This window comes from Uncinocarpus reesii, genomic scaffold, assembly GCF_000003515.1.
Source record: "Uncinocarpus reesii 1704 scaffold_2 genomic scaffold, whole genome shotgun sequence".
In the NCBI taxonomy this organism is placed as follows: Eukaryota; Fungi; Ascomycota; class Eurotiomycetes; order Onygenales; family Onygenaceae; genus Uncinocarpus; species Uncinocarpus reesii.
This window is the reverse complement of record NW_003052499.1, coordinates 332,332-356,980: the sequence shown is the minus strand read 5'-3', so window position 1 is coordinate 356,980 and position 24,649 is coordinate 332,332. Positions and strand designations below refer to the sequence as shown.

At 51.8% G+C, this 24,649-nt stretch overlaps 14 protein-coding genes across 14 annotated transcripts; 7 read left to right on the top strand and 7 right to left on the bottom strand.

Annotated features, from left to right (window-relative positions):
- Positions 1–9: 9 nt before the first annotated feature.
- On the top strand, positions 10–641 carry UREG_03084 (1,2-dihydroxy-3-keto-5-methylthiopentene dioxygenase; the record flags this gene model as incomplete). Its single annotated transcript, XM_002543522.1, has 3 exons — positions 10–39; positions 93–464; positions 516–641. The coding sequence occupies 3 exons, from the start codon at positions 10–12 to the stop codon at positions 639–641; spliced, it is 528 nt and encodes a 175-aa protein (XP_002543568.1).
- Positions 642–1,016: 375 nt separating this feature from the next.
- UREG_03083 (uncharacterized protein) lies at positions 1,017–2,575 on the bottom strand (the record flags this gene model as incomplete). Its single annotated transcript, XM_002543521.1, has 2 exons — positions 1,017–2,411; positions 2,477–2,575. 2 exons carry the CDS (start codon positions 2,573–2,575, stop codon positions 1,017–1,019), a joined length of 1,494 nt encoding a protein of 497 aa, XP_002543567.1.
- Positions 2,576–2,868: 293 nt separating this feature from the next.
- On the top strand, positions 2,869–3,308 carry UREG_03082 (uncharacterized protein; the record flags this gene model as incomplete). Its single annotated transcript, XM_002543520.1, has 2 exons — positions 2,869–3,149; positions 3,257–3,308. The coding sequence occupies 2 exons, from the start codon at positions 2,869–2,871 to the stop codon at positions 3,306–3,308; spliced, it is 333 nt and encodes a 110-aa protein (XP_002543566.1).
- A 217-nt stretch (positions 3,309–3,525) lies between these two features.
- On the bottom strand, positions 3,526–3,881 carry UREG_03081 (uncharacterized protein; the record flags this gene model as incomplete). The annotated part of the gene is made up of 2 exons (XM_002543519.1): positions 3,526–3,826; positions 3,847–3,881. The coding sequence occupies 2 exons, from the start codon at positions 3,879–3,881 to the stop codon at positions 3,526–3,528; spliced, it is 336 nt and encodes a 111-aa protein (XP_002543565.1).
- A 1,557-nt stretch (positions 3,882–5,438) lies between these two features.
- UREG_03080 (uncharacterized protein) lies at positions 5,439–6,317 on the top strand (the record flags this gene model as incomplete). The annotated part of the gene is made up of 1 exon (XM_002543518.1): positions 5,439–6,317. The coding sequence occupies one exon, from the start codon at positions 5,439–5,441 to the stop codon at positions 6,315–6,317; it is 879 nt and encodes a 292-aa protein (XP_002543564.1).
- Positions 6,318–6,588: 271 nt separating this feature from the next.
- UREG_03079 (uncharacterized protein) lies at positions 6,589–8,244 on the bottom strand (the record flags this gene model as incomplete). Its single annotated transcript, XM_002543517.1, has 3 exons — positions 6,589–6,603; positions 6,698–8,145; positions 8,217–8,244. 3 exons carry the CDS (start codon positions 8,242–8,244, stop codon positions 6,589–6,591), a joined length of 1,491 nt encoding a protein of 496 aa, XP_002543563.1.
- Positions 8,245–8,693: 449 nt separating this feature from the next.
- On the top strand, positions 8,694–11,142 carry UREG_03078 (uncharacterized protein; the record flags this gene model as incomplete). Its single annotated transcript, XM_002543516.1, has 7 exons — positions 8,694–8,885; positions 8,979–9,122; positions 9,189–9,240; positions 9,297–9,844; positions 9,893–10,966; positions 11,018–11,083; positions 11,131–11,142. 7 exons carry the CDS (start codon positions 8,694–8,696, stop codon positions 11,140–11,142), a joined length of 2,088 nt encoding a protein of 695 aa, XP_002543562.1.
- A 280-nt stretch (positions 11,143–11,422) lies between these two features.
- Positions 11,423–12,683, bottom strand: UREG_03077 (uncharacterized protein; the record flags this gene model as incomplete). Its single annotated transcript, XM_002543515.1, has 3 exons — positions 11,423–11,635; positions 11,728–12,473; positions 12,548–12,683. The coding sequence occupies 3 exons, from the start codon at positions 12,681–12,683 to the stop codon at positions 11,423–11,425; spliced, it is 1,095 nt and encodes a 364-aa protein (XP_002543561.1).
- Positions 12,684–12,905: 222 nt separating this feature from the next.
- Positions 12,906–15,241, top strand: UREG_03076 (ABC1; the record flags this gene model as incomplete). Its single annotated transcript, XM_002543514.1, has 3 exons — positions 12,906–13,724; positions 13,779–14,052; positions 14,112–15,241. 3 exons carry the CDS (start codon positions 12,906–12,908, stop codon positions 15,239–15,241), a joined length of 2,223 nt encoding a protein of 740 aa, XP_002543560.1.
- A 466-nt stretch (positions 15,242–15,707) lies between these two features.
- On the bottom strand, positions 15,708–17,294 carry UREG_03075 (uncharacterized protein; the record flags this gene model as incomplete). The annotated part of the gene is made up of 1 exon (XM_002543513.1): positions 15,708–17,294. The coding sequence occupies one exon, from the start codon at positions 17,292–17,294 to the stop codon at positions 15,708–15,710; it is 1,587 nt and encodes a 528-aa protein (XP_002543559.1).
- Positions 17,295–18,213: 919 nt separating this feature from the next.
- UREG_03074 (uncharacterized protein) lies at positions 18,214–19,561 on the top strand (the record flags this gene model as incomplete). Its single annotated transcript, XM_002543512.1, has 3 exons — positions 18,214–18,887; positions 19,008–19,312; positions 19,530–19,561. The coding sequence occupies 3 exons, from the start codon at positions 18,214–18,216 to the stop codon at positions 19,559–19,561; spliced, it is 1,011 nt and encodes a 336-aa protein (XP_002543558.1).
- Positions 19,562–19,988: 427 nt separating this feature from the next.
- On the bottom strand, positions 19,989–21,033 carry UREG_03073 (uncharacterized protein; the record flags this gene model as incomplete). The annotated part of the gene is made up of 3 exons (XM_002543511.1): positions 19,989–20,036; positions 20,102–20,599; positions 20,671–21,033. The coding sequence occupies 3 exons, from the start codon at positions 21,031–21,033 to the stop codon at positions 19,989–19,991; spliced, it is 909 nt and encodes a 302-aa protein (XP_002543557.1).
- A 627-nt stretch (positions 21,034–21,660) lies between these two features.
- UREG_03072 (uncharacterized protein) lies at positions 21,661–23,163 on the bottom strand (the record flags this gene model as incomplete). The annotated part of the gene is made up of 4 exons (XM_002543510.1): positions 21,661–22,031; positions 22,064–22,089; positions 22,231–23,108; positions 23,155–23,163. 4 exons carry the CDS (start codon positions 23,161–23,163, stop codon positions 21,661–21,663), a joined length of 1,284 nt encoding a protein of 427 aa, XP_002543556.1.
- Positions 23,164–23,860: 697 nt separating this feature from the next.
- Positions 23,861–24,562, top strand: UREG_03071 (uncharacterized protein; the record flags this gene model as incomplete). Its single annotated transcript, XM_002543509.1, has 1 exon — positions 23,861–24,562. The coding sequence occupies one exon, from the start codon at positions 23,861–23,863 to the stop codon at positions 24,560–24,562; it is 702 nt and encodes a 233-aa protein (XP_002543555.1).
- Positions 24,563–24,649: the final 87 nt, after the last annotated feature.

Genomic DNA, 24,649 nt, shown 5'->3' with positions numbered 1-24,649 from the left:
TACTTCAAAATGAAAGCATACTGGTATGACGATGAGGAGGTAGGCTCTTCTCCCCTCCCCTTAGCAACATTGCTCTAACAGGCCGGTTTCAGGGTGACCAACGCGCAGCGCATAACTCCGGGCGCGCTGTAGACGAATCTTACCTCTCTAAACTCGGTGTTCTATACCGGAACTGCCCCAATATTTCCGATGTCGACCGCCTTGCAACCGAACGGGGTTACAAGAACCGGGATGAAATCACGGTCTCTCCCGAGAAAATGGGCCAAAGCTATGAACAGAAAGTGAAGATGTTTTTCCATGAGCATTTGCATGAGGACGAGGAGATTAGATATATTCTTGATGGCGAGGGATATTTTGATGTCCGGAGCGAAGAGGACGCGTGGGTGAGAATTGCGGTGGAGAAAAATGATCTTTTGGTGTTGCCTGCGGGAATTTATCATCGATTCACGACAGGGGAGAGCAACGTATGTACTCGTGCTCGACATCGAAACTTGAATTATCTGACTCGGGAGCAGTATATCAAAGCTATGCGATTATTCCAAGATGAGCCCAAATGGACACCGTTGAACAGGGGGCCTGACTTGGACGAAAACAAACATCGAAAAGCATACCTCGAGTCTCGGGCTGTGGCTGCTGTATAATGGGCGACATTTTTCGCCTGAGACATGATATGATAAAGGGGATGAACTTGATGACGTGGTAATAGTAATGCCTAACTATTAGCTACACACAAGCACAGTTGGAAGCGCGGAAAGGCTGCCAGAAAGAAATAGCAAAATCTTTGAATTTTGCATTATAAACCACTAGTTAACTTTGTAAGGTTACTTTAGCATGGCCATGATGAACAATCAACCCACCATAAGGGGCAGGATATCCAGGGAGCAATCATCACTGATAACGGCATCCGAACACACGGGCGACAAAATAGGGCCAAGCACAGATATTATCTGGCATCTCATTTTCTAAACCGTCGTGTATACGTAACAAAAGCTTTCACTCCAAGCCCCCCTAGAAGTCTATGTAATGGGAACAGCGTCCGGAAGCGACCCCGGTATCCTGAACGGATCGTCTGCCCGTCCCCGTTCTCGGCTGCTCTGATTTTGTTGCGCATATTTGGAACTAGAACCTTTGTCGCCTGGAGGAGGGTTACGCCGATACCTGAGGCCCTCGGCATCGACTTCCCTCGCGGCATGCAGCATTTCAGCTCCAGTGTCACGGGATCCGAGCATGCTAACTTTGGCGCCAGATACTCCAGCAGCATCACTGGAACTTACATCTGGCTGCTCTTCCTGTCCTCTCACTCCGGTCCGGCCCATCCTGGGCCAGATACCCGGTAGGGCCACGACCTGGACCCTTGGTTCCACGACTCTTTCCTCAAACCATGCATGTACTCGAGCCTCCACCAATTGAGCAACCTTGGGTACGTCCTGCAGGCGGCTACGAGAACCAATGAGAGAGCGAACGGATAGATCAAGTCTATAATCCGGGAGAAAGGAAAATGCCAAACTGGTCTTCGGTATGCCTGTGGTGCTAGTAGCGCCACCTTGGCTCCCTTCATCAGTAGTCGAGCTCTCCTGGGGGGCTGTCTTTCCCCTAAGTTCATTTGATCGTAAATTTGTGTCGATGTTTGATGATGTTGGCGTCAGATTGGTTGAAGACTCCGTCGTCCCGGGTACAAACGATATACACAACGTCCCGGAAAAGCGGACAACGGAGACCGAGAGCGCCACAGGTAAAATCGCCGAATATGGCTTTGGATAATTTAAAACCAAATTTGTTTCAATAGCCAGAGAAAGGTTATCATCACTCAAGTCGACATCCATTAGGGCCTGGAGTCGTCCGCCATCAGAATTGGGATCGTCAATTGCAATCACCCGGCAATTGCTAAAAATTGGAAATTCCTCTCCTAGTGATATATCCGTAACTGTGATTTCATCGATGAACGATGGCTTCTTCTCTGGGTTGTTTAGCGTTGTAGCAAGGGACTCGAGGATAGACGCGGTCGGAGAATCTTTGAGAATATACGCAGTTTGCCGGTATTGAGCAATCGTTTGCGCAATTAGGACATTGAACCAGTCTAGTGACTCCGGCTGGTGAGTGGAATGATGCGGCCTATGACGGCCATGTTTAGAAGGGAAGTTTGTAGGGTTCGCACTGTAGTACGTTTTCCGGAGGATCGATCGAGTGTTTGTGGACGAGGAAGGGACGGGACGGAGTACGTTGGAAGACGGCTTTTCTTTCAACGTTCGAGGGCTGAGGTCTCTAGCACCGTGTATGGAGTACGACCGCTTGTGCTGGCTGGTTCGATGGGTTTGGCTGCGAGATGGCGACGGGGGAGCTTCACCGAATATGAAGAATTTAATGAATGCGCCGATCAGCAGGACCACAGAGAGCTGGCCGACCAGCAGGCCCTGCGTAAAGGAGAGTCTAGGTCGACATTAGCTTTCATTCACGAAATATAGGTGGTGATACCCACGACGATGGGGTGGGTTGGCCGGTGGTATGATCTATTTGAACTTGATGAGCAACAAAGGTCCCAGGAATGCGGGCTCGAAGGATTCAACACACTTGACATTGCAACACTTTTGAGCTTCCCCGATTTCCCATTTCAATCAGCATAGCTTATGTGGCCTTACTGAAGCCATCCAAGCTTCGATTGCTAGCATTGATGAATGATTGATTGCTCGTGGCGTTGGGCCTCAGAGTGATGTTGCCAAACTCTAAAGCGGCGACGGAGTTCCCGGACAGGAGCCTTGTGAGCTTCCAAAGCAGCTCTGGGATGTTTCTGTCTGCCTATGTAATTACCTAACTCGCGGTGGGCGACAGAGAGGGAACAAGCCCAGGCATCTGGTCGCAACACTGGCAGTCATGGAACAAATCACATATGGTGCAACCAGTGGTATCTTCAAAACTGAAAAATCTACAATTCTCAAGTGCCCTTTTCCCGGCTCTGAAGATGACCTGCACTGCGAGCAACAAGCCTATGAGCGGTTGCGTCGACATCCACGGATAGCCCGCTACTACGGCCGCTTCAACAACGTCGGGTGCGAGCTGGAATATTACCGGAACGGCTGCATCGACAAGGTAATGATAACAATGCATGGGGAACTGCCGTATCTCAAATGGGCAGAACAGATTGTTGAAGCGCTGTATGTGCATAGCAAGGGCATCATCCACTGTGACCTTCGAACGCCTAATATCCTGGTTACCGATTCCTTTGACATTGTCCTTGCCGACTTTGTCTCATGCTGTATAGATGGCGTGAAGGTATCTACAGTGACCAACACAGCAAGATACCGCCCGCCTAGCTGGGAGAATTATGAAGAATATAAAGTCTCCGTTCAGGATGACTTCTTTGCATTTGGCAGTGTTGTTTATTTTTTGATTACGCGTGAAGCTCCTTATAAGGATCTAGAAGATCATGAAGCTATCAAGCTTTAGACACTGGGGAAATTTCCGGATGTTTCTACATGGCCATTAGGTGCTGTGATGAATAATTGCTGGCGAGGAGAATACTCCACTGCTTCACAGCTGTTGGAAGATATCCGTCAGTACACCTCCCCACCCCTTCATGTGAGGTGATGGCCCTGTTGACATATTCTTTTCTATAGGCCGTGTGAGATCAGAGTCGGGCTCCAACCTCATATTTTCGAGCTGTGTCTGTTTCATTGTCGGTGTTTTGGGATATTCGAGGCTTCCCTGGTGGCCTACGCTTTCGCGAACCTTGCCCTTTCTAAAGATACCCGGGAGCTCATAGACTTCCGCGACTAGCAGTGCCGGTTCGGCTACCGGCTTATCTGTCTCCTCCAGCCATGTTCGCGAGGAACTGTAACACTTCTAGCTCACTACATTCTGTAGTTGAAATCATTGTGTCTAGACATTCCTGCACGATAGTTTTGGGCAACTGGACTTGTTTAAGCCTGCACCTAAACTAGGATCCTGTGCAGTATCATTTTGAAAATTTGGATATCCTTTCTTATTACCGGCCTCCGCCTCATGATCTCGTTCTTTCCAAAGCTCTGTCAAATCCTCATTCATCATAAACATCTTATATTTGTCAGATTCAAATTCTAGTCAATCGATGTACTCTAAGGAAGTTAGCATGAGAGTAAGAAGACAATATAAAGATCGTATGTAAAGTGATGGCGTTTGCAATAGTTAGCATCAGAAGCATTGTTAACTAACTAGCTTAACTAGTTATTTGTACTCCGTGTTCTGTTAGACAGCAATGGAAAAATCGACAGCTCACTTCCCTGTCATCGAAACTGGGGAAAATTGCAACCCTCTTTTAGAACACAGCCCGATTGCTCATAGACCAACATGAATTGTTTCTGCCTACGGAAGACCAGTGCACCGACATCAGATTGGTCAGAGACAACTTGAGCAGAGCATGAAAGGCCCAAAAAGACTTTTGAAGATTACTCAGTGAACACTGATGCCACTTGTCCTGAACAGCTCCTTTACCGGTGCTGGCTGTTAAATGCGGTCGACTTTTACGGTGGGCGGGTCAGCGGGTCGACGGGCAGAAGGTCAGCGGGCAATTGTACTGGAACATACTAGTAATAGCTGGGGGGTTACTGGGGGTTAATTGGGAACCCCTAGGGAAGCCCAAGGCCTGAGCTCGCCGGGTTATTGACACAAGGTCACCGGGTTATTATCTGGTATCACCGGGCAGGTCTACCATTTATTACTAGTAATTCCTACAGGCTACTGCCATGGTTCTAATATGGAATTTTACAAGAAACCCGGCGAGCTTTTACAGTCCTGATGTGGAATTCTATAAAAGATCCAATGACTTAGTCTCAGTAGTGTCATATGTTACTGATGGCTATCAGAGACTACCAGAAACTTCCATAAATTTAGAATCTTATAGTAACTAGTGATCATTGAGAAACAGCAGCACATGTACACAAGTTTTATTATGAGTGTAGAATCAACTACATAATTATTTAGTTGAACATGAAGCATGACTGTAATTGAATCAGCTCTGTGAGAGCTATTAGAAGCAGCTAGTAACTACTAATAAATTGAGATGAGAAGTTCCATAGTCCATGAGGCATTACATACCATAACCAAAGCTCGCTGGGTTTCTTGTAAAATTCCATATTAGAACCATGGCAGTAGCCTGTAGGAATTACTAGTAATAAATGGTAGACCTGCCCGGTGATACCAGATAATAACCCGGTGACCTTGTGTCAATAACCCGGCGAGCTCAGGCCTTGGGCTTCCCTAGGGGTTCCCAATTAACCCCCAAACCCAATTAGTATCCTCCTGGGTATTACCAGTATGTCCTGGTACAACTGCCCGGTGACCTTCTGCCCGTTGACCCGCTGACCCTATAACTCCGACTTTTAATCCCCATCCCGAGCCAACTGCCACTGGGATACCCTCTCCCTCACTTGAGAACTAAAATAACTAGTCAACCTTCAACCTTGACCATGCATTCCATCACAGCTGCATTCCTCCTCCTCACCTCCCTCCTTGATCCCGTCGCAGCCTACAACACCAATAAATCACCTTCCCGCAATGCCGTCCTCCTCTCCAACATCCAAACTCTCACTCTCTATGCAAACCGCAAAACAAGCCACCGCCGTGTCTCCGCAATCCCACAGTTGACCTGCGTCGGCCCCTCGAAACGCATCTGCTCCCTCTACACCCCTGACGTCATGCGCTGCAAGAACCAAGGGTTTGACTACGATGAAAACGATATCCAATGGACGTGTACGGCGGAATTGCCGCCGGAGTTCAAGCTGGGGAGCACCGAGGTGGTGTGCGAGGGATATAGAGATTCGAATGATCCGTGGATCTTGAAGGGGAGCTGTGGAGTGGAGTATCGCATGTTACTGACCGAGGAAGGAGAGAGGAAATACGGCCATATGGCCGCGCAGGGCGTCCTTGACGATCGGAGCTGGAAAGAGATTTTGTGGGATTTTGTCAAGGGTGTTGGGACCATCTTCATCGTCATGGGGAGTTTTATTGCGCTGATGAGTTATTGCAACCGATTTACCAATGGGAACAGGAGGAGATCAGGCGGTTGGTTTGGAGGCGGCGGAGGAGGCGGTGGTGGTTGGGGCCCGCCTGGTCCTCCGCCGCCATATGACTATCAGCCAGGAAGATATACGAAGACAGAAACATGGCAGCCGGGCTTCTGGTCTGGAGCTCTTGCTGGAGGATTAGCCGGTTATGGCCTAGGGAATCGACGTTCATCAGGTCGGAGGTCCGAGCCCTACACTCCCAGCAGTTCGAGCAGCGCCAGTGCTGGTCCCTCGGGTTGGACGAGAGAGAGCACGGGGTTTGGCGGCACAAGGCGTCGATGAATTTACTATTCCCTGGAATGTGATGATAGAATAGTCTCTTTGTATCGAGTTTATACATTTCGTATTGGCTTTGCACTGTACATCATCTACTGCGCGAGAAAAACGTCGCCGCCGGAATATGGACATAAAATCCCATGCGAGTCTTGAATTCAAAAATCGTCAATTGTACCAAGAATTTCTTCGGTCCCTCCGCCATATTGCCCAGACTTGGCCGTTTTCTTCTTCTGATTCCGGCCTCGCTTCGTGTCTGCACCATTTTCAATACTCGGCATTACATTCCCATCCCCTGGATTACGAAGTTGCTCTTCTCGCGCCTCCTTCTCCTTCGCATGCTGTTGTTCAATTCTTTTCTTTTCTTCTTCCAGCTCCTGCTGGATTACTTTAGGGTCATCGTACACCGTATTCGTCATTTCAGAATAATCGTCCAAATCCACAACCTCGCGGGGCCCAAGCAATGTTTCTTTGATCCTCTCAGGGGCCTTCCTCTCTTCATTGCAGAATTTCAATTTGATATGTCTCCGCGTGCGGCCAGGGAACATCTTACTGATCATCATAAAATCCGTTCCAAACATCCGGAGCCCTCTGTAGAATAGATCTGTCATTTCTTCGTCCCAAGCTTCGTGTTTCGTTTTTTTCCCAAACGACGCTTGATTGATACGCCGCGTTAACGGGTTCTCTTCGACCTCTTCCATATCTTCCGCGTTTCTTGCTGCGTCGGCATGACGGTCGATTTGTAACGAAGCTGTGTCTAGGACGATTTCTCCATTCACGAGGCGCATCTGGGGCCCACTTGCTTGCAGCTCCTCATCTACTCCCCGTCCTTTGCCGGATCCTGGCGTCTTCTCTCGAGGATCCTGTTGCGGTTGCTGACTTGCACTCTTCTCACCTCTCTCCGTTTTCTTTTTGGTAAGTTCTGCCGCTTCCATGTTCCGTAATTCCATTTCCCGTCTTGATTTCCTACCTGTGCGGAGGTCTTTACAAAGGTCTGACATTTTGACGACCGCTGACATTATTTCGATCGATTCTGCATCTTCCGGCGTGGGTTCACGTTTTCTCCTACTGCGAGGTTTCCTTGTGCGCACTGCATTCTCAGCGACCACGGCAGCCTCATCTTCTGCTATTCTTTTACGCTTAGGCCTCACCGTTTCTCGCTTTGAAGTCTTCTTGGTCGTCGTGGTGGAGGTTTCATCGTGTGAAGTCACATCAACCGATTGCCTAGTGGATGCGGCGGGCGTAGGAATAGCAGTCTGGTCCCTGCTGTCTCTCCGCGACGGAAGTGGTATGCGCGTTTCAGGGTCTGAAACCCTAATTCGCTTTGCCGGACGGGTGTTTGATTCCGGTTCTGTTTGTGTCGTTCTCGGTTCGGGGCTGGCGGTAGGGCGGAGGACTTGTGAAGAGGGACCAGCTTGCGGCCCTGGGGTCGGTAAAGTTATCAATGGGGGCGGTTCCTTATTTGGTTCTGTTGTTACTGGTCCTTGTGCTTGTGATTGAGAAACAGAAACTTCGCTGCGAGTTGTTGTTGGAACTGGTGGCCGCTGTAATGGTAAAGGGATTCGAACAGCGCGTGGTGCGACCGGTGAGCGGCGCGTTTGAAGTTGAGGCGAGAGGTTAGGGGAGCGTGGTTTCGGGGGTTCTGGGGGCTTTACGGTGGGTGACGAGGGTGATTTTGTAGGGGGCTGTGTTGGCGTGGATTCCTTCACTGGGGCCGCTGGCTGGGGCGTTTGCGACGCCCGGCTGTTCGCATCTCGAGGCGGAGCAGCCGGTGTAACTGAAGCAGCAGGTGCACGGCGTGCGGGTATTTTGGGAGCGAACTTTTTCCCCGATTTGTCTATGAATAACTGATAAGCATGCGACGACTGGCATGAGCGGGGGAGGGGATGGCTTGGAGCCTGTACTCACTGATGACGGAGCTGGAAAAGGACGCCATCTTGGCGTGCGGTACGCCCTAGTGGTGTATCTAATTCAGGATCGCAATTGTCTGAATATGCCAGCTCACAGCCGTGATCCTCATTGTCGCATTCCCTCGAAGCTTTGGAGTCGGTCCATGCAAAGCCGTGTGAGGGGAGATTGGCAAAAGCTAAGCGCTAGCACCGCCAAGGAAGGCAATGAGTCAGCAGCTTCGTTCGTTACTCAGCCCATCACGTGCAAATGCCAAGCTTTGCGCTAAGACTGGAACGGGTGGAAAATCCTCCCTTTGAACAACTTCCTCACTCCTATCCATCCCGCCGCTTTTCACTTCCCTGATGCTGTTCTGTTCTTCTTTGTGTTATTAGTGTCAATTCATTTGAATCCTTCTTCGTGGAGTAGGGCTCGGAGCGATTCGTCTGCTTTTCTCGCGCTTGGACCTGCCTCATTACATGAACCGGCATTACCCTAATGACGGTCATCGAGGCGTCAACGGTCCCCTTATCCCAGTCCGTGCTTGTCAGCAAGATGGAGGACCGGAAAAGACCTGCTTCGCTTGATCCCAGTGACTCTACCCCACCCTCGAAACGACAAGCGACGTCCGTGAATGGTGGAGGGAAGCCACATCCTGATGCGGATATGCCATGGAAAGACGATTTAGAGGTAGGTCTATGGCGACCTTTATGTTAAAATGAAGATTATAATTTTCTCTGGTAAACGCACCATGACGGCGAATACTGATCTGATCTCCAATAGCGCGTCCAGAAAGATGCAATCCTCCGTCAAATGCAGGAGTATAAACGCGAAAAGGCAACACTGGAAACCCGGCTCAAGCAACTGACGAAATCCGTTTCTTACCATGATGAACATCTCCGTGTTATTGACGCCTGGCTCAAACAGGTATATATCCTCCGAAAACCCCGTTATCTCATTATCGCACAGTCATATCTGATATCGTTGTGCTAGTTACTTGACGAAGTTAAAGTCCTAGTTGGGCCTTTGGATGAAGGGTCTTTAGGTAAATATTATATCATTTCACGAAAAATTACTTCCCGCTAATACATAAGAAACAAGATGGACCTATCCCAGAAAGTGCTTTATTATTCGCGGACCATGAGAATTTTCAGACACATTTAAACGATTGGAGAGATTCAATCAAGTCTACAATTTCGCTACTATGCGCTCGTGCACCCAAAGCTTCGCAAGATGTGACAGATCTACAATCTCGACTCAATAAAACCCTGGCAGAAGAAAAGGCAACAACGGTTGAGCTAGAAAAAGCACTGGCTGACAAGCATCAACTCGAAGAGCGCCTAGAGGCAGCGTCGCTGAGATATATGGTCGCGGAGAAGAAAATAGATAGGGCTAAGAGTTCGACTGTTGCAAAATTGGAAAAGCAATACCTATTTGGGCCTCAAAGAAATTCTGGGGGCAAGTCCTCGGTACGGCGGGAAGAAAGTTCAGGTCCTAATGGCTCACCCGACGCTTCGGAAAAACTGGTAGATCTTGAATCATCATATAACAAGACACTAGCGATTTCGGAAGTTCAAAAAGATCAACTGGAAAAGTTAGAGGCTGAGAATACTAAGCTACTCACACAAATTACCGATTTGAACGTGAAGGTAAGTCAGATATTCCGCTCGTGTTTACAACGTCTCTAACCTAATTAGCTCTCGAAACTATCGGATGAAGACTATGCTCAAACCGATCTATTTAAACAGCTGAAATCTCAACATGAAGACGTCATCAAGCGGATCAACCATCTCGAAGCCACAAATGTCCAACTACGCGAAGAAGCGAAGAAACTTCAAGCGGAAAGAACCGCATATCAGATACAAGTAGAAAACGAGGCCCAAACTTCTGCAGACGAAAAGGAAGCATATCTCTCAAAAGTGGAGTCCGATTTAGCTCGTATCAGAAATGCTCGAGATGAATTGCTTGCGGATCAACAAATGAGGAAGGCGGCTCAAGATCAAGAGAAATTTTCCTTGGTCCAGATGAAGGAGTTATTGGAAGCTAGAGATGCCCGTATTGCGTCGCTTGAATCCGAGGTAGAGCGGTTGCAACTCCAAACAGATGGGACGAAATCCGTGCGCCCAAGTACGGCTAAATTATCTCTGGAAGACTTGAGAACAAAATACGAAACTCTGGATAAACAATACGAGTTGCTTAATACTGAGCTCTCTTCAATGCAAGCGGCCTTCAAGCGAACATCTAAACTTGCATCTCAAAAAATCAATGACTTGGCCACTCTGGAAGAGAAGGTCCAGCGGCTAACGGCCGAAAAGTCGAAGGCTGATCAGAAGTACTTCGCAGCAATGAAGAGCAAAGAAGCACGCGATCTTGAACTTCGGACCTTACGTGTTCAAAACATGAAAAGTTCTGATATCATATCACAGCTCAAAGAAACCGAAGGCACTACTCGAAATTTAGTCTCAAACGTTGAGAAGCAACTTTTTGAAACCAAAGAGGCTTTGAATACCGCGCTTGCACAACATCGGACATCCCAACAGCAAGTTACCGAAGCAAATCTAGCTATTCAAGGGCTGAGATTACAAGTGGCGGAACTGAAAGCGCTTCTTGCCAACAGGGACGCCTCTCTTGCGTCAGCCAATAGCAACTGTCGAAAGGCTGAAAGTGCAGTCGAAGGACTCAAATCCACTCTCGCCGATACTAAGAAAAGCATGGAATCTTGGAAGGCTAAAGGATTAGGTAATTCCTCTTCGGAATATGAAATGCTCAGGGTAAGCTCTTCTTCCTTTGATATAAATCGAATAACTATTAACCACATTTAGTCCCTTGCGCTTTGCACCGTCTGCCGCAGGACATTCAAGAACACAGCCATCAAGACCTGTGGCCATGTATTTTGCAAAGAGTGTGTTGAGGAAAGACTCACGTCCCGATCTAGAAAATGCCCTAATTGCAATAAGTCTTTTGGCAACAACGACTACATGCATATCACCCTTTAACGATTCTTCTTTACGACGTCTTACGTCCTTTACAACTTGGATTTCATGATTGTCTTTTGTACAATATTGTATATTTTATTTGTTTAACGCTATCTCCAATGGCGCTCTGTTGCATTTGAGAGTGTTGGGCGAGGGAGTCATCACTCTGTCGTGGTAACATTATCGAAATGGAGGGCGCTGGGAACCAGGGGTGGGGGACTGTTCTAGTGGGACTGTTTACCATTTTTCACATTAGCGTTTTTCCGTGCTAATCAGGTCGAGGGCGTTCTTTTCCGGGCACGGCGCCTTTGTCTTTAACTCGGCTGGAAAGGCTTGGGAGTTCTCCGGTGTGTTCAGGGTATCTCGCTGTTTGGGATAATCGGATTTGTTTGGAGTCCAGCTCACACGATGAACAACTGGGTATATTTCCGAATTTTGCTGAATTTTCAACACAATGGAGGGTGCCTATATCGCCTCACTAGCCCTTTCGCTTTTTTCAAGAAATTCCTGCCTCACGAGTTGAATATCCTGCTATAAAGCAGCTCATGGCGCCCAACCCAAAGGTCGATGACAGGAGCAACCTGCCCAGCATCCGCGGGCTCAATGTTCCACTCTTTTTGAATCCGTTGCGCAATCAACTCTTGCAAAGCTCTACCAGCCAATACCTCTTGAGCCTGGTATGGCCCCATCACAGAGGCTCTCACGGCAGCGCTTACCACAGCTTTTGCGTGGTTCAACATGAAAACATATGCTGTTTGTCGTAGATCCACGCCCATCGCAGCGCAAACGGCGCCCCATAATGGGCCAAAATGACCGCTTGTGTGACTGTTCAGCAGAGATTCGTCGTCTCCATCAGCGGGGGGCTGCTTCATTGATTCCGAGAATGCGTGCAGGGCTACGACTGCCTTTCGCGCATGAGCGGAGCCCGTGTTCCTCAAATTTCCAGCCGGCGACCAATTGGCATCAGAGGACGCCTTGAATGATCGTTCCCAAACGGTAAACAATGCCATGCCCTGCGCGACGCTCGCCCTGCGAGCTACGGAGCAAGGTGTTGAGGCATCAAGGTCATCATCTAGGGTTTCAAGCTGATCTGGGCACCTGTGGGCTTTGAGGACGTATGGCAATGTCGTGCCAGCGATAGAAATGATAGAAAGGTTGAGGAAATTGTGAAAGGAGGAAATTGGAGTGACACCAGCCGGTAGGGGCTTGTGGTGGAGGATGTAGGATTCTAGACCACTGGAGTAGGCGAACGCGCCGAGAGGCAGTGCGGAATCGGAGAGTAAAAGGAGAGAGTGGGAGGATGCTATTGATGGAATAAAGTCTGGATTGAGAGTCAGCGGCTGTGTGACGCAAGGCAATCGGGGGATGGAGGCACACCGCCAGAGCTGCACTCGTTTGTTCCAATTACATCTCCATCATTACGTCTATTTAGCAGCGACATGGCTTTCTCTAGCTGGCGCTCTAGATTTTTAACCTCATTTTCGAGTTCTTGCTGGGACCGTTGTGCTGCCATTGAGAAGAGGCTGGTCGGGAGTTGCGTGTTGCGGTTGAGCTGATCTGATCGTGATTGATAAGATTGAGAACTGCCGGCTCCGACCGCTCTTGGCGCTTCGGCAGAAAAAGCTCAGCTCAGCTCGATGACACCGCCTTTAGCACATGTATTAGACCTCAATCAATGAACAGCAGCACGATGCAATTGATACGATAGCCAGTGGATTCGTCGTCAAACTCTGTGATGTCAGGGCGTCGGCTTCTTGATGCCATAGCCATATTCAATGCTACGCGGAACGTTGCCGCAAAGCACATTGCTTTGCAAAGACAGCATCTCGACGTCCACGCACGAACTTCTTCATTGACCAAGGGAGCGAAGTTGCAAGCGGATCGACTAGGACTTGCACTCAAGGCAGCGGCAGATTTAGCACGGAAACTCGATGACATCCCAACGCACAACACCGTCGCGAGAGAGAATGCCGGGGCGGCACCTCCCGCAACCGACAAGAACGGAGGAGGAAACGCTACTGAAGGCCCAAGGTTTGGACAGGCTGTGAAAGATGTAGCATCAGGCGAAAATTGGGCGGAGGCAGAAATAGCTTCAATCAAGCCAGCTGAGCGGAAACAATGGGAAGACAAAGGGAATACTTCTCCTTTGGCGAAAGATATCAACGAAGAGAAGCCTCGGGACCCGCTAGAACAGTCCGTTAACGCGGACAGCGCTACATCTAGCCAATCGCCAGAAAATCCAGATGGCGAGAAGATTGGTAGTCAAAATGAACTTCCCAACGACATGATGAAGCAGCTCTTCCGGAGCCGGAAAATGTCGAGCTCCTTATTTGCGGGTCGACACGGCGCAAATCTAGGTTCGATGGATGAAAGGGCAAAGTCAAGAACCTCATCGCCAGAGGCTGGCGGGATGCAACCCGTAAACAGCTCACCGTCTGCCGATGCTGCTTTGACCGATTCGGAGCCCAGACCGGCTTCTCCGGGCTCGGCTTCGGCAGCCACCCAAAATTGGAATCAAGCAGATAACGCAGGAATTTTCGAACAAATTCCCACTGTAAGCTATTACTTCTAGGTATCAATCGGCGGGTATGCTAATCGCGTGTGCTAGACAGAAGCAACCGAAACGCCCTTGAAACAAGGGCATGGAATGATAGAATCCCGCGTTCCTTCTTCCCGTCTTGGAAGAATATGGGAATACAGCGGGCTTGCAACGTCCATGGCGTTTGGAGTCATGGGCGAAGGTATCCGCCGAGTAACCGGTAACGAGGACGCAGGTACCGGCTCACTATTGCTGAGCCCTGCTAATATCGAACGCCTTGTGGCTAAATTATCCAGAATGCGAGGCGCTGCTCTTAAACTTGGGCAAATGCTGAGTTTCCAAGGTAAAGGAACTGTGGGCCCCGTGTGTTCAAAGACTCTCGTGTGCTCACCCCTATTATAGATTCAAAGATGCTTCCTCCAACAATTCAAGAAGTGTTGCAACGCGTTCAGGATAGAGCAAATTATATGCCTGCTTCACAACGCAACAAGGTTCTAAAGGACAATCTGGGGCCCGAATGGAGAAACCTATTTGACACCTTTGACGAAATCCCAATGGCTGCCGCGTCAATCGGTCAAGTTCACGCTGCGACGCTGAAGGAGACGGGTCAACGAGTGGCAGTCAAAGTACAGTATCCCGGCGTGGCCGACTCTATTGACTCCGATTTAAATAATCTATCTATCCTGCTTACGGCATCGCGCCTCCTACCAAAAGGATTGTATCTTGACAAGACCATTGCAAACGCCCGTACTGAACTTGCTTGGGAATGTGATTACATTCGCGAAGCCGAGTGTGCCCTAAAATTCAAACATCTCCTCCAAGACGAAACAGCCACATTTCTGGTTCCCGACATTATTCCTTATGCCTCTGGCAAACAGGTACTTACTATGGAACGCATGGACGGCATAGCGGTAACGAAAATCCAAAACTTCACGCAAGCCCAACGTGACTGGATTGGAACCCAACTCCTTCGACTATGTTTCCGCGAAATCTGCGAGTTCAGGTACATGCAAACCGATCCCAACTGGACCAACTTCCTCTACAATGCTGCAACCAACCGCCTCGAACTTCTCGACTTTGGCGCATCGCGCGCTTACCCTACATCCTTTATCAATACCTACGTCCGCATCCTAGTTGCGGCATGCCGCAACGATCGCGAGGTACTGCACGACCTTTCCATCAAACTGGGCTACCTTACGGGCTTCGAATCGCAAGCCATGGTAAACGCGCACGTCGAATCCATCCTCACGCTTGCTGAGCCGTTTGGGCAAAATGCGCCCGATGTTTACGATTTTAGCGACCAGACGATCACGGAACGAGTGAAGCAGTTGATCCCGTTGATGTTGAGGGAGAGGTTGGCGCCGCCGCCGGAGGAAACGTACTCGCTGCATAGGAAATTGAGCGGGGCATTCTTGCTCTGTGCGCGGCTGGGGAGTCGAGTGCGATGTAGAGAATTGTTTGAGGATGCGGTGAGTAAAGTGGAATGGAGTGAGGGAGGTGGGGAATCAAGGCAAAGCGCGGCGGCGAATTGACCGCTGAGATCAACTTTAACGATGTAAAATATTATATAGAGGGATTTGGGATGGTTTGCGATAGAGCGATATATGTGTACATTAGCTTCATCTACTCTATTCTGTGTTGAGCTGGTTGATAATCATTTCCGGCCCTGCTACAAGGGCGCTACAGAGGCGATCAAGTTGAGATATAGAGGGGGAAAGGCAACGGGTCATTGAAGAGTGTGAATCGCCGTGGGTTTCCTGATAGTAATTTGGAGTGAGAAGGTGCCCATCGCCTGGGAAATCATGTAAAAAAGGTGTTCATCTGACTGAAATGGTAGATTTTCAGGGGCGTGAAATTTAGACACGGAGCCGGAAAGAAAGCGAAATAGGGATCAAGGGCGGGTATGATTGATTCATAAAACCTCCCATAATATATGAAGCTTCTCACCACAAATTCACGATTGTGTCGATGTCGTCTATGTGGCCGATCCCCCGATTATCAGCTCTTCTTCTCAAACACGTCGTTCCAGTACCGTTTAACACCATCGCAAATGCCTCTTTTCCCCTTCCAACTCTGAAACTTGTCTTCAAGCTCGCACGCCACCCACTTGATCTCGGACCAGAACTGCTTGACGACATCTTCTTCAAATTCATCGATCGTGTCTTCGGGGATCGTCCACTGACGTATATAGTTCCCCTTTGGGTCCCGAACGGGGTCTGTGGCATGCTTCTCGAAGATCGTGGCAGGGTTGAACTTTGGGAAATTGGCGTGTATGAAAAAAGGCTTGGGCGAGCGAGCCGCTGAAGGATCTGCAACTCGGAATATGCCCTTTTTCGTTAGTCGATAATCCTCCACTGGATCGTATTGGACCATTGCAGAACCGTCCATCCCGCCATCGGCAGCTCGATGTCCAATGGCGCGCAACGGTTCACTGACTTGATAGAAGGGCTCATCGACCGCTGTAGCAGCAGCGATAAAGGTTTCTTTGTCTCCTTCTCCGGCAGCGCCCTGTGAGAAAAGGGGATAGTAATGCGAGGGCCCGTAGTAGTTATAGTACGTCGAGAGCATAAGCGTCTTTTTGTGAGTCTTCTTGGAGATGAGAAGTTCACCAGACTCGGTGGAGGCTCTAGCTGTCGTTGGAGGTATACGTTGTGATGCAATTTGATAGTACAAGGGCGAAGCGCTGGAGGCCCAAAAGTCGGGCCACGTAACCATGTTAAAAGAGCGGAAAGGCTCAGAGGAAAACAAAGTTTTTGGATCGTGCAACGGGAATGCGTCGGCATCAAGGAATAGCATCTCTTCAAACGAAGAGAAAAGCATTGCAAACGGCTTATATTGATACTGTTTTATGTCGATGGGACCGGGCACCTCGTTCAAAATCTTGCCCAAAATTAAGCACTTTGCGTTCAGTTCCGCAAAGACGTGCTCACATATATACGGCTCGTACTCCTCCTCCGACGCAAGAAACACCTCCATTGGTAACGACGATCCGTAGTGTCGAAGCATGCGCAAGGATATCGTCAGGATGGGGAGAAACTGGCCCCCAGCAGTTGAGACCAGGCCACGCGTGCCAGGAACGTAGTAGGGGTGCAGGGGGCGGTCTTTGAGCGTGTTGACGAAGCTATTATGCATCAATTTCATCTTTTCAACATCCTCTCGAGGCATGGACATGAAATCCGGCCGTTCCACGCCATTCTTAGGGTCGAATCGAGTCGAGCTCGCTTTCTCGGAGCGCTTGGGCGAGGTGCAGTTGGGCGAGTTGGCCACAAGGATGGGGTGGAAAGAGCGCCAGAAATTGATGTGCTGTCCGTAGATGTCTCTGTTGGTCTTTGACCACGGCCGAATGCTCTCGGAGCCCGTAGAACGGCGCCATCTCGCAGGGAGATAGACAAGGAAGACGAGGACAAGGAAGATGGTGACGAAGAGTTTTAATCGAACGGAGGATCGAGGGCGGAATTTGGTCATTTTCAGGGGTTTCAACGAGCTGCAAAGGCACTGTCTGTCGTCCTCTTCGTCCTCATGGTTAGCATTTTCTCGACTTGCTGAAGGTTGACGGAGAGAGGACGGGCTCACTGAGCTAGGCATCTATGGTTTCAGCAAAAGCCAAATTGAATCCGGCGGGCCTCGCATCTCCGGCCGGAGGTCCAACATCAGCTCAGAAGAGGGAGAATCATGGCCGTGCAATCCAGCAATGCAGCGCCGCAAGGGGAATATGCACATATTTATAGATCACAGGCGCTGGCCCGCAGATCGCCATGGGGCAAGCCACACTATCGAGGCCTAGGCTTTTGTCCAACGGCCCCTTTTCTTAGCACATCCGCCACCACCCGGCATCGACTTTTAAGCATGTGGACGTCGAAGAAGGGCAGCTAACAATTGTCATCAGGGTTGGCCGGTGCCTTTGTTGGTTCAAATACTGGATCCTATCAAGACTGCGTCGAAACAGGAGCATATCAGCCTTGAGGGTGCCTCGTTGCACTAGTTACGCATCCTATGTATTTGTGTGTTCAACACAAGACAGGGGTGAAGCTGTCCTACATGAGTCCGTCCTCCCAGGCAAGGTGATCCCTACGGAATGTGAGAGATCAAGCCTGATTCATAAGCTGTCGGGCCAGGATACCTTGACAAGACAGTTGTGTTGAATTTTCCGAGCTGTGTCTTTGTTTCAAGGCAGCAAGCAAATAGCCCACGGCTTCTCACCTCGCCATATACAGAGTATTATACTCCGTATCCTGTCGAGAATAGCGATATCTTGTGGCCTCGCTGTTGCTTCAATCAGTGCATAGCTGTGATTAGTCAGCGGTGCTGACGTCAAAGCCCTAAGCCCTAACTGCTCCGCTTTGGACAGGCTTGGAACATCAGCATACAAGAGAAACAGGCGGATTCCATCAAGAAGTCGATTCTCGCGGACACAACGGGCAGCAGAGGGGAAACTGCCTGGGCCTAGGCGCTGGAACCGGTATCCCATTCAATCCTTGATAGCCTTGAGTTGAGCAATGCAAAGATGGGAAACACTCCGTCGAAACCCCCCGGCCCCTCGCCGCAATGGAACGACAAAAAGGTGAACCGGAGATCATCTATTCAGGCACTATCCGGGAGCAAGTCTGCAGCGGTCGACCCGTCTGCATCCAAAGAGAGCGCCACGGGCCAATACTCTCAGCGCCAGCACACGCCGGCTCACCAGAGGCTGCAGTCACGAACCATTGCCGACACTCCAGCCCGTGGACATGACAGACTGGAGCGGCGTACCTCCAAGAAGGAACGAGATTACGATGCTCGAAACATCCCGATCCACCCAAAACTGACCGATGCCCCCGAGCCAGCAAGAGCCGTGCAGGTGCCGACCCCAGCCTCATCGCAGCAGTATCCATATGTAGGCGGCTATGGACCGTCCATCAACACCTACTATGCGACGCCTTCCCATCTTTCACGGCCGCCCCGGCTGCCTCTGCCGATTGGCGATGCGATGTCGGTCCCTGGCTCGCCAATCACAGCCAGTGGCTCGTTGGCTGCGGCCGCCGCTTTTGATAGGGCCGAAGCTCATCCTGACAAATCAGCGCTGGGAGACATTGTCGACGATGAAGATGAAGTGGTGGATGAGCTGGAGCCCTTTGCGACCACTGGCCTTAATAAGGCAGTGTCCACGCCCATCGAGTGGAGAGGTGGCGGCGAGAAGGTGTATGTAACGGGCACTTTTGTGAATTGGGCTAGGAAATTCAAATTACACAGGAGGTATGTAACTTGTGCTTCATTTTTTCCAAGGCCTGCCATAAACTGACCTGGCATGTATTGTGCTAGTGAGATCGAAAGCACACTGTTTTCCACCACTCTCAAGCTTCGGCCAGGGACACACCATCTCAAGTTCATTGTTGATGGTGTCATGAGGACATCTGACAGCCTCCCCACTGCGGTTGATTTCACCAACCACCTGGTCAACTACATTGAAATAAGCCCCGATGAAATGCCCCCTTCGCGCGGAAGCGAAAAGGCTCCAAAGATTGTGATCCCGCCAGGGCTTTATCCCCCACAAGTGCTTCCTGACTCCTTACCCATAGAAGAGCCAGAAAAAGAGGTCGACGAGGAGATACAAATCGGCGATTTTCGTACAATTATCCCGCCCCTCCTCATCGACGTCGATGGAGAGGAGGGCACGCCAGGATATACCCAAGCTGCGAATATCATCAATGATTTTCCCACCCCACCGATGCTTCCAATGTTCCTCGGCCGGTCCATCCTGAACAGCTCTACCCCCATGAAGGACGACAACAGTGTTCTCAACTACCCCAACCACACAGTGCTAAACCATCTTGCAACGAGTAGCATCAAAAATGGCGTGCTCGCCACGAGCGTGACAACAAGATATAAACGAAAGGTATGTGTCTCTCGTCAAAAACTTACCAACATTGCTGATTGGTATCTGTCCTTAGTATGTCACGACGATTCTATACAAACCAACTGGACATGAATGACATTCACGATTCCCTGCTTGTGCTCTACCCTGCCACCGATCTCTGCGCACTGCACAGGTTGTGTGGATGATACCAATTCGTTTGCAAGATATTTTTTGGCAATTTCGTTACGGGGCCAACCCAATAGAAGCGACGAGATATGAAAATTCTCGATCGACACGTTTGGAGAACACAGCTGGTGATATTTGTGTTTGCTTTACATTGGATTTAAGATGCCAGATTTGAATGTTCCCCTTTCTTTATTCGAAAGGGAAGGTTTTGCCTGCATAGTGCTGTAACCACGAAAGTGACCGATAGAATGCCCAACCACTTACGTCTGATGCGGCTCGGGTGACGCAGCGAACGCTCGTCCCATGTCCTTGAACCGCACACGCGATAAAGAGCTTAGACTCCCCGCTGATACTTGTTCACAAAGTCCCATACCTTCCGCTCCACCTCTTCCGGGTTTGAAAAACTCAAAAAGTGCTGCCCGCCTTCGACAACATCGACTGTAGCCTCGGGCGAATTGACAAACAATTTGATCTCTTCGTTTGCATTGGCGACCGAATACACCACATCGCTTGTCCCGTGCATCCAGAGCACCGGGCAGCGAACATCCGGTAGTCGGCTGTGCAAGGTATCTCGATCGCGAAGGTTGATTGCGGCCATTCTGATTCGCTTGCGTCCGTCGTCGCCCCGATAGTTGGACTGGAGTGTTCTGCTCCAAAAGGCACGAACGTCGGCGGGGCAATTGGCGCCGAAGCCTGAGTTGACGAGGAAATCGCAGAAAGATTGGTCGGGAGAGAAATCCGGGGTCGGGGTGTTACTGGACCAGGAGTCGATCAGGTCGGAGCAGGATTGAAGCGGGTCCCAGCATCCCAGAGCGCGGGTGCGTGGAGACTCTGAATCCATGGAGGTGCCTAGCGGGATGATTCCTTGGATCTACACAGATAGCATTGGGCTGTCAGCAGCGGAGACCCATACGGGGCGGCGTCTTTTTCTTGGAAACCTACCCGTTCCGGAGCAAGGAGGGCCATCCTCACGGTAACCCAGCCGCCTTGGCTAGTGCCCAGAACAAAGGCCTTTTGGATATGTAGCGCATCCATGACCTGGAGGTTCATGATTGCGGTGTCCCAGTACGTCCAGTGCTCACAGGCGGCTCGGGTTTGGCCATGGCCGAGGAGCTCGATGGCGAGGAGGTTCAGCTTGGACGTCAATGCGGGACTGGAGAATTGCGCGGCGTAGAGCTCGGAGGACGTGGTGAAGCTGTTTATCAGGACGAGGGTGGGCTTGGAGGCGTCAAAGGGCTGGGAGAGGCGGTAGGCGGCGTCGATGCCGCCCAGATGGGGGACGTGGATAAGTTGAACATTCGACATGATTGCTGTGGCTCTTGATTTAGAACTGGCGAGGGAGGGGCGGGGACATATAAGCATATTCTACAATCCGTTGATTTGATGTCATGAGGGCATCGTTGCCGAGGATCAAAGTGGCCCAAGAATTATTAGGGGCCAGAGCGGGTCGGTCGAGAACAAGAAGCGGAGAAATAAAGCAAGAAAGGGAGAGGCGAAAAGAGGCTTGACACAGCTCCAGTTTATTGGTTGAACTATTATTTCTTGGGAAACAAGAGAGTGACAAAGATATCCCGACTTCCATCTCAGACTTTAGATATCCCCTGGACGACATGATACGGTGACTGTCCGTACCATCCACACAGCCTGTGAGCTATAGCTTTTCCGCGGTCTAGAGTCCGCCTCGACAGCTTATTTCTTGGTGCAGCACACCCAGCAGCCAGTCTACCGCTCCGTCAGCCACAAGGAGAGGACAAAAGGACAACCACGCAGTGAAAAAGAAGGAAAAAGAAGCGGCTCACATGGAAACGATAGCCTTCCTAAATTCATAACATTCGAATTAGCCATGAAGAAAACGAATCTGCTTGAGCGAAGAGGGATCTTACCCAGCCCGGCAGACATTGGGTTGGCTTGGTGTAGTGGCACACGCCGAATTCACATCTGTCTTCCTTCATGGGGCGCACCAGGGTCCCGTCGGCGGCGGGCGCGGCGAGGGTGGTTGCGGCCAGGGCCGCGGCGGCGATGAGGAGGGTTTTGAACAACATGGTGTATGCTTGTGTTGGGAGTATTTAGAGGGTTGCTTGTTGGATTGAGTTGCTGGTCGAAGGGTGCCTGAAGCCCTTTTATATCTTTTCGCATTAGATGTGAAGATTGGGATTTTGGCAGAACGAGGACATCTCTTTGTTTGTCCTTGCTGCTGCGACTGTCGGTTGCTTGCATTGTATCATGGCCTTGCCATTCTAGAAGCCCATGATCACTGTTGGAGTGTTTGACAAGACTCCTTCGGCCGACGAGCGAATACAGGCCTACCACAGGAGTGTCGAATTAGTCGACGTACAGAGCTCAGGCTTGGATGAAAACGGACTCCGTTGTGAATATATTAGCTAGCCAGTTCTCTGGGGTTCTTTGTTGCATACTGGGTCAAGGTGACTCGAATCTCAACGCACGAGTAACCACATCGGCATAACAGAGATGATATTAGATTCTCCGCACTCGAGGAATCACTTATTCTCAAACTTCAGGCCCGCCCGCTCCCTCGCAATACCGTAGATGCCGGCAATATCCCCCTTCTCGCCGCACTTGTCCTTGACCTCCTTTAGATAGTCATCGATGCGCTCGACCCCCTTCATCTCAACGCCCACGCCGCCCGCCAGATCCAGGGCGTGCGCCACATCCTTGCGCGCCCAGTCGACCGCAAACAGCGGCTCGTCGCGCGTGTAGTAGTCGCCCGCCAGCATGCGCGTCGAGTAGCCGACGTACGGGCCGGGAAAGACGGCCTCCAGGAAGCGGTGCAGGGGGTCGACGCCCAGGCCGGACTTGTCGGCGGCCACCATGCCCTCGGCCACGGCGGAGACCATCTGGAAGATCATGGCGTTGCCCAGGACCTTGAGCATGCCGGCGCGGCCGGGGTCCTCGGAGGCGGCGCTGAGGTCGATGTTGGCGCGGCCCATGACACCGGCAAAGTAGGGCTGCACGCGCGCGACCAGGGCCTTCTTGCCGGCCTGCACGCACACCAGCTGGCCGGCGTCGGCGGCGGGCGGGGCGCCAAAGACGGGGCAGGCGATAAAGTGGGCGCCGTGGGACTGGAGGAGGGCCTCGAGACGGCGCGAGGTGTCGGGGTGCACGGTGGAGCAGTCGACAAAGAGCTTGTCGGTGATGTCGGCGGCGAGGGCGGCGGTGATGGTGGACTCGACGGCGGTGTCGTCGCCCAGGCAGGTGAAGACGATGGAGGCCGGGCGCACGGCGTCAGCAATGGAGGCGGCTACGGTGGTGGTGCCGGGCGGGAGAGAAGCAGCCAGGTCGACGGCGCGGGCGGGCGAGCGGTTGTAGAGAGTCAGCGGGTGGGCGAGCGAGGCTTTGGCGACGAGGTTGCGGACCATGCCCTGGATGTGTTAGATAGATATAGATATACAGAGGATAGAGACATACACGGCCCATGTTGCCGAGTCCGATCCACGCCAGACGGTCAGCCATGATTGTTTGTAGATTTGATGTTGATACGAACTAGTTGTGAGACAGTCGCCTCTGAAACACTCGCACTCGCTAACCAGCTGGACTGTTTCACTTTTCCTCTTTGCTTCATCTGCACCACGACCTTTGCTCTCTCCATCTCGCACTCTCGCTGTTCCCTTTTGCTTCACCGTCGCTCGCTTGACTGCACCGCCGCCCGGTGGTCATGTCCACCGCCCTCGTCTCGTCCGTGCCGCTCCCCATGCCTGATCGCGACGCCAGTCCCAAGGCCTATCCCGCCCTGGCGCCGCTGTCCGCCGCTGCGTCCTCGACCTCGTCGCCCAGTCGAGTCCCGTCTGCCTCGAACGAGTATCCCTCCGAGGCCAACACGCCCGACGGCAAGCGGTCGCCCAACACGCAAGTCCCCCAGCCCTGCTGCGCTCTGCCTATCTACTAACACATTGCCTTGACCAGATCCCGCAGCGGAGGGCCCAAGATCGCCATCAAAAAGGAGCCCCCGACCTCGCCCAGCCTGCAGCCCGGCACCCGCCATCGCCCGCGCAAGCTCGACCTGTCCACCGGCAGCAACCTGAGCACCCGCGGGCCCCTGACCGCCCGCGATGGACGCATGCAGGACGTCGGCCTGGCCTGCCTCTCGCCCGGCTTCCAGACCCACGACCCGGCCATGCGCGAGCAGCTGCAGCGCAGCATGAACGTCCGCGAGCAGCAACGCTCCATCATCGAGGCCCGTCTGCAGCAGTCCGCCAAGGGCGACGGCCCCGACAGCAGCAAGGGCGATACCACGCCCTTTGGCCCCCAGCGCACCGGCAAGCGCCGTCCGCCCCCCGGCCTGTCCATCGTCCCGCCCTCCGCCTCGCAGTTTGCCAACGAGCGCGTCATCCAGTCCGCTCCGCTGAACCAGACCTTCACCGGCCGCCGCCAGCCGCAGCCGCTGACCCGCCACTTCCTCAACCATCCCGCCGACGTGGCCGCCTCGCCGCATATCCACCACACCCCGGCCAACCAGACCAACAACCGCCTGCCGCCCATCGCCGACGTCTTTGGCGCCGACGCCCTGTCCCTGCGCGATCGGGACGCCAGCGGCCGTGGCCCCTTTGGCCAGTCGAACCCCGCCCAGTCCTCTGCTCTCGCTCCGCTGCCCTCGCCCGGGCCTGCCCGGTGGCCCGCCCCCAAAACGGCCCCGGGAGTACCGTTCCGCCGAGGAAGCCGTCCACGAACTCGCCGGGCGGGCGCGAGGAGCTGCTCCCGCGCATCATCCATTACAGCAGCGCCAATCGCCCCACCAGTCCGCGCTCTCCGCCCAGCCTCCAGCCGCACAACAGCGGCAACAGCACCGCCGGTCCGCTCAACGGCATGGCGCATCTGAACAGCAGTGGGCGCCCCGTTCCACGCAGCCGCACGTCATCTTCTAATCTCGTCACGGGCGCGGCGTCGTCGGACAGGCACGAGTACG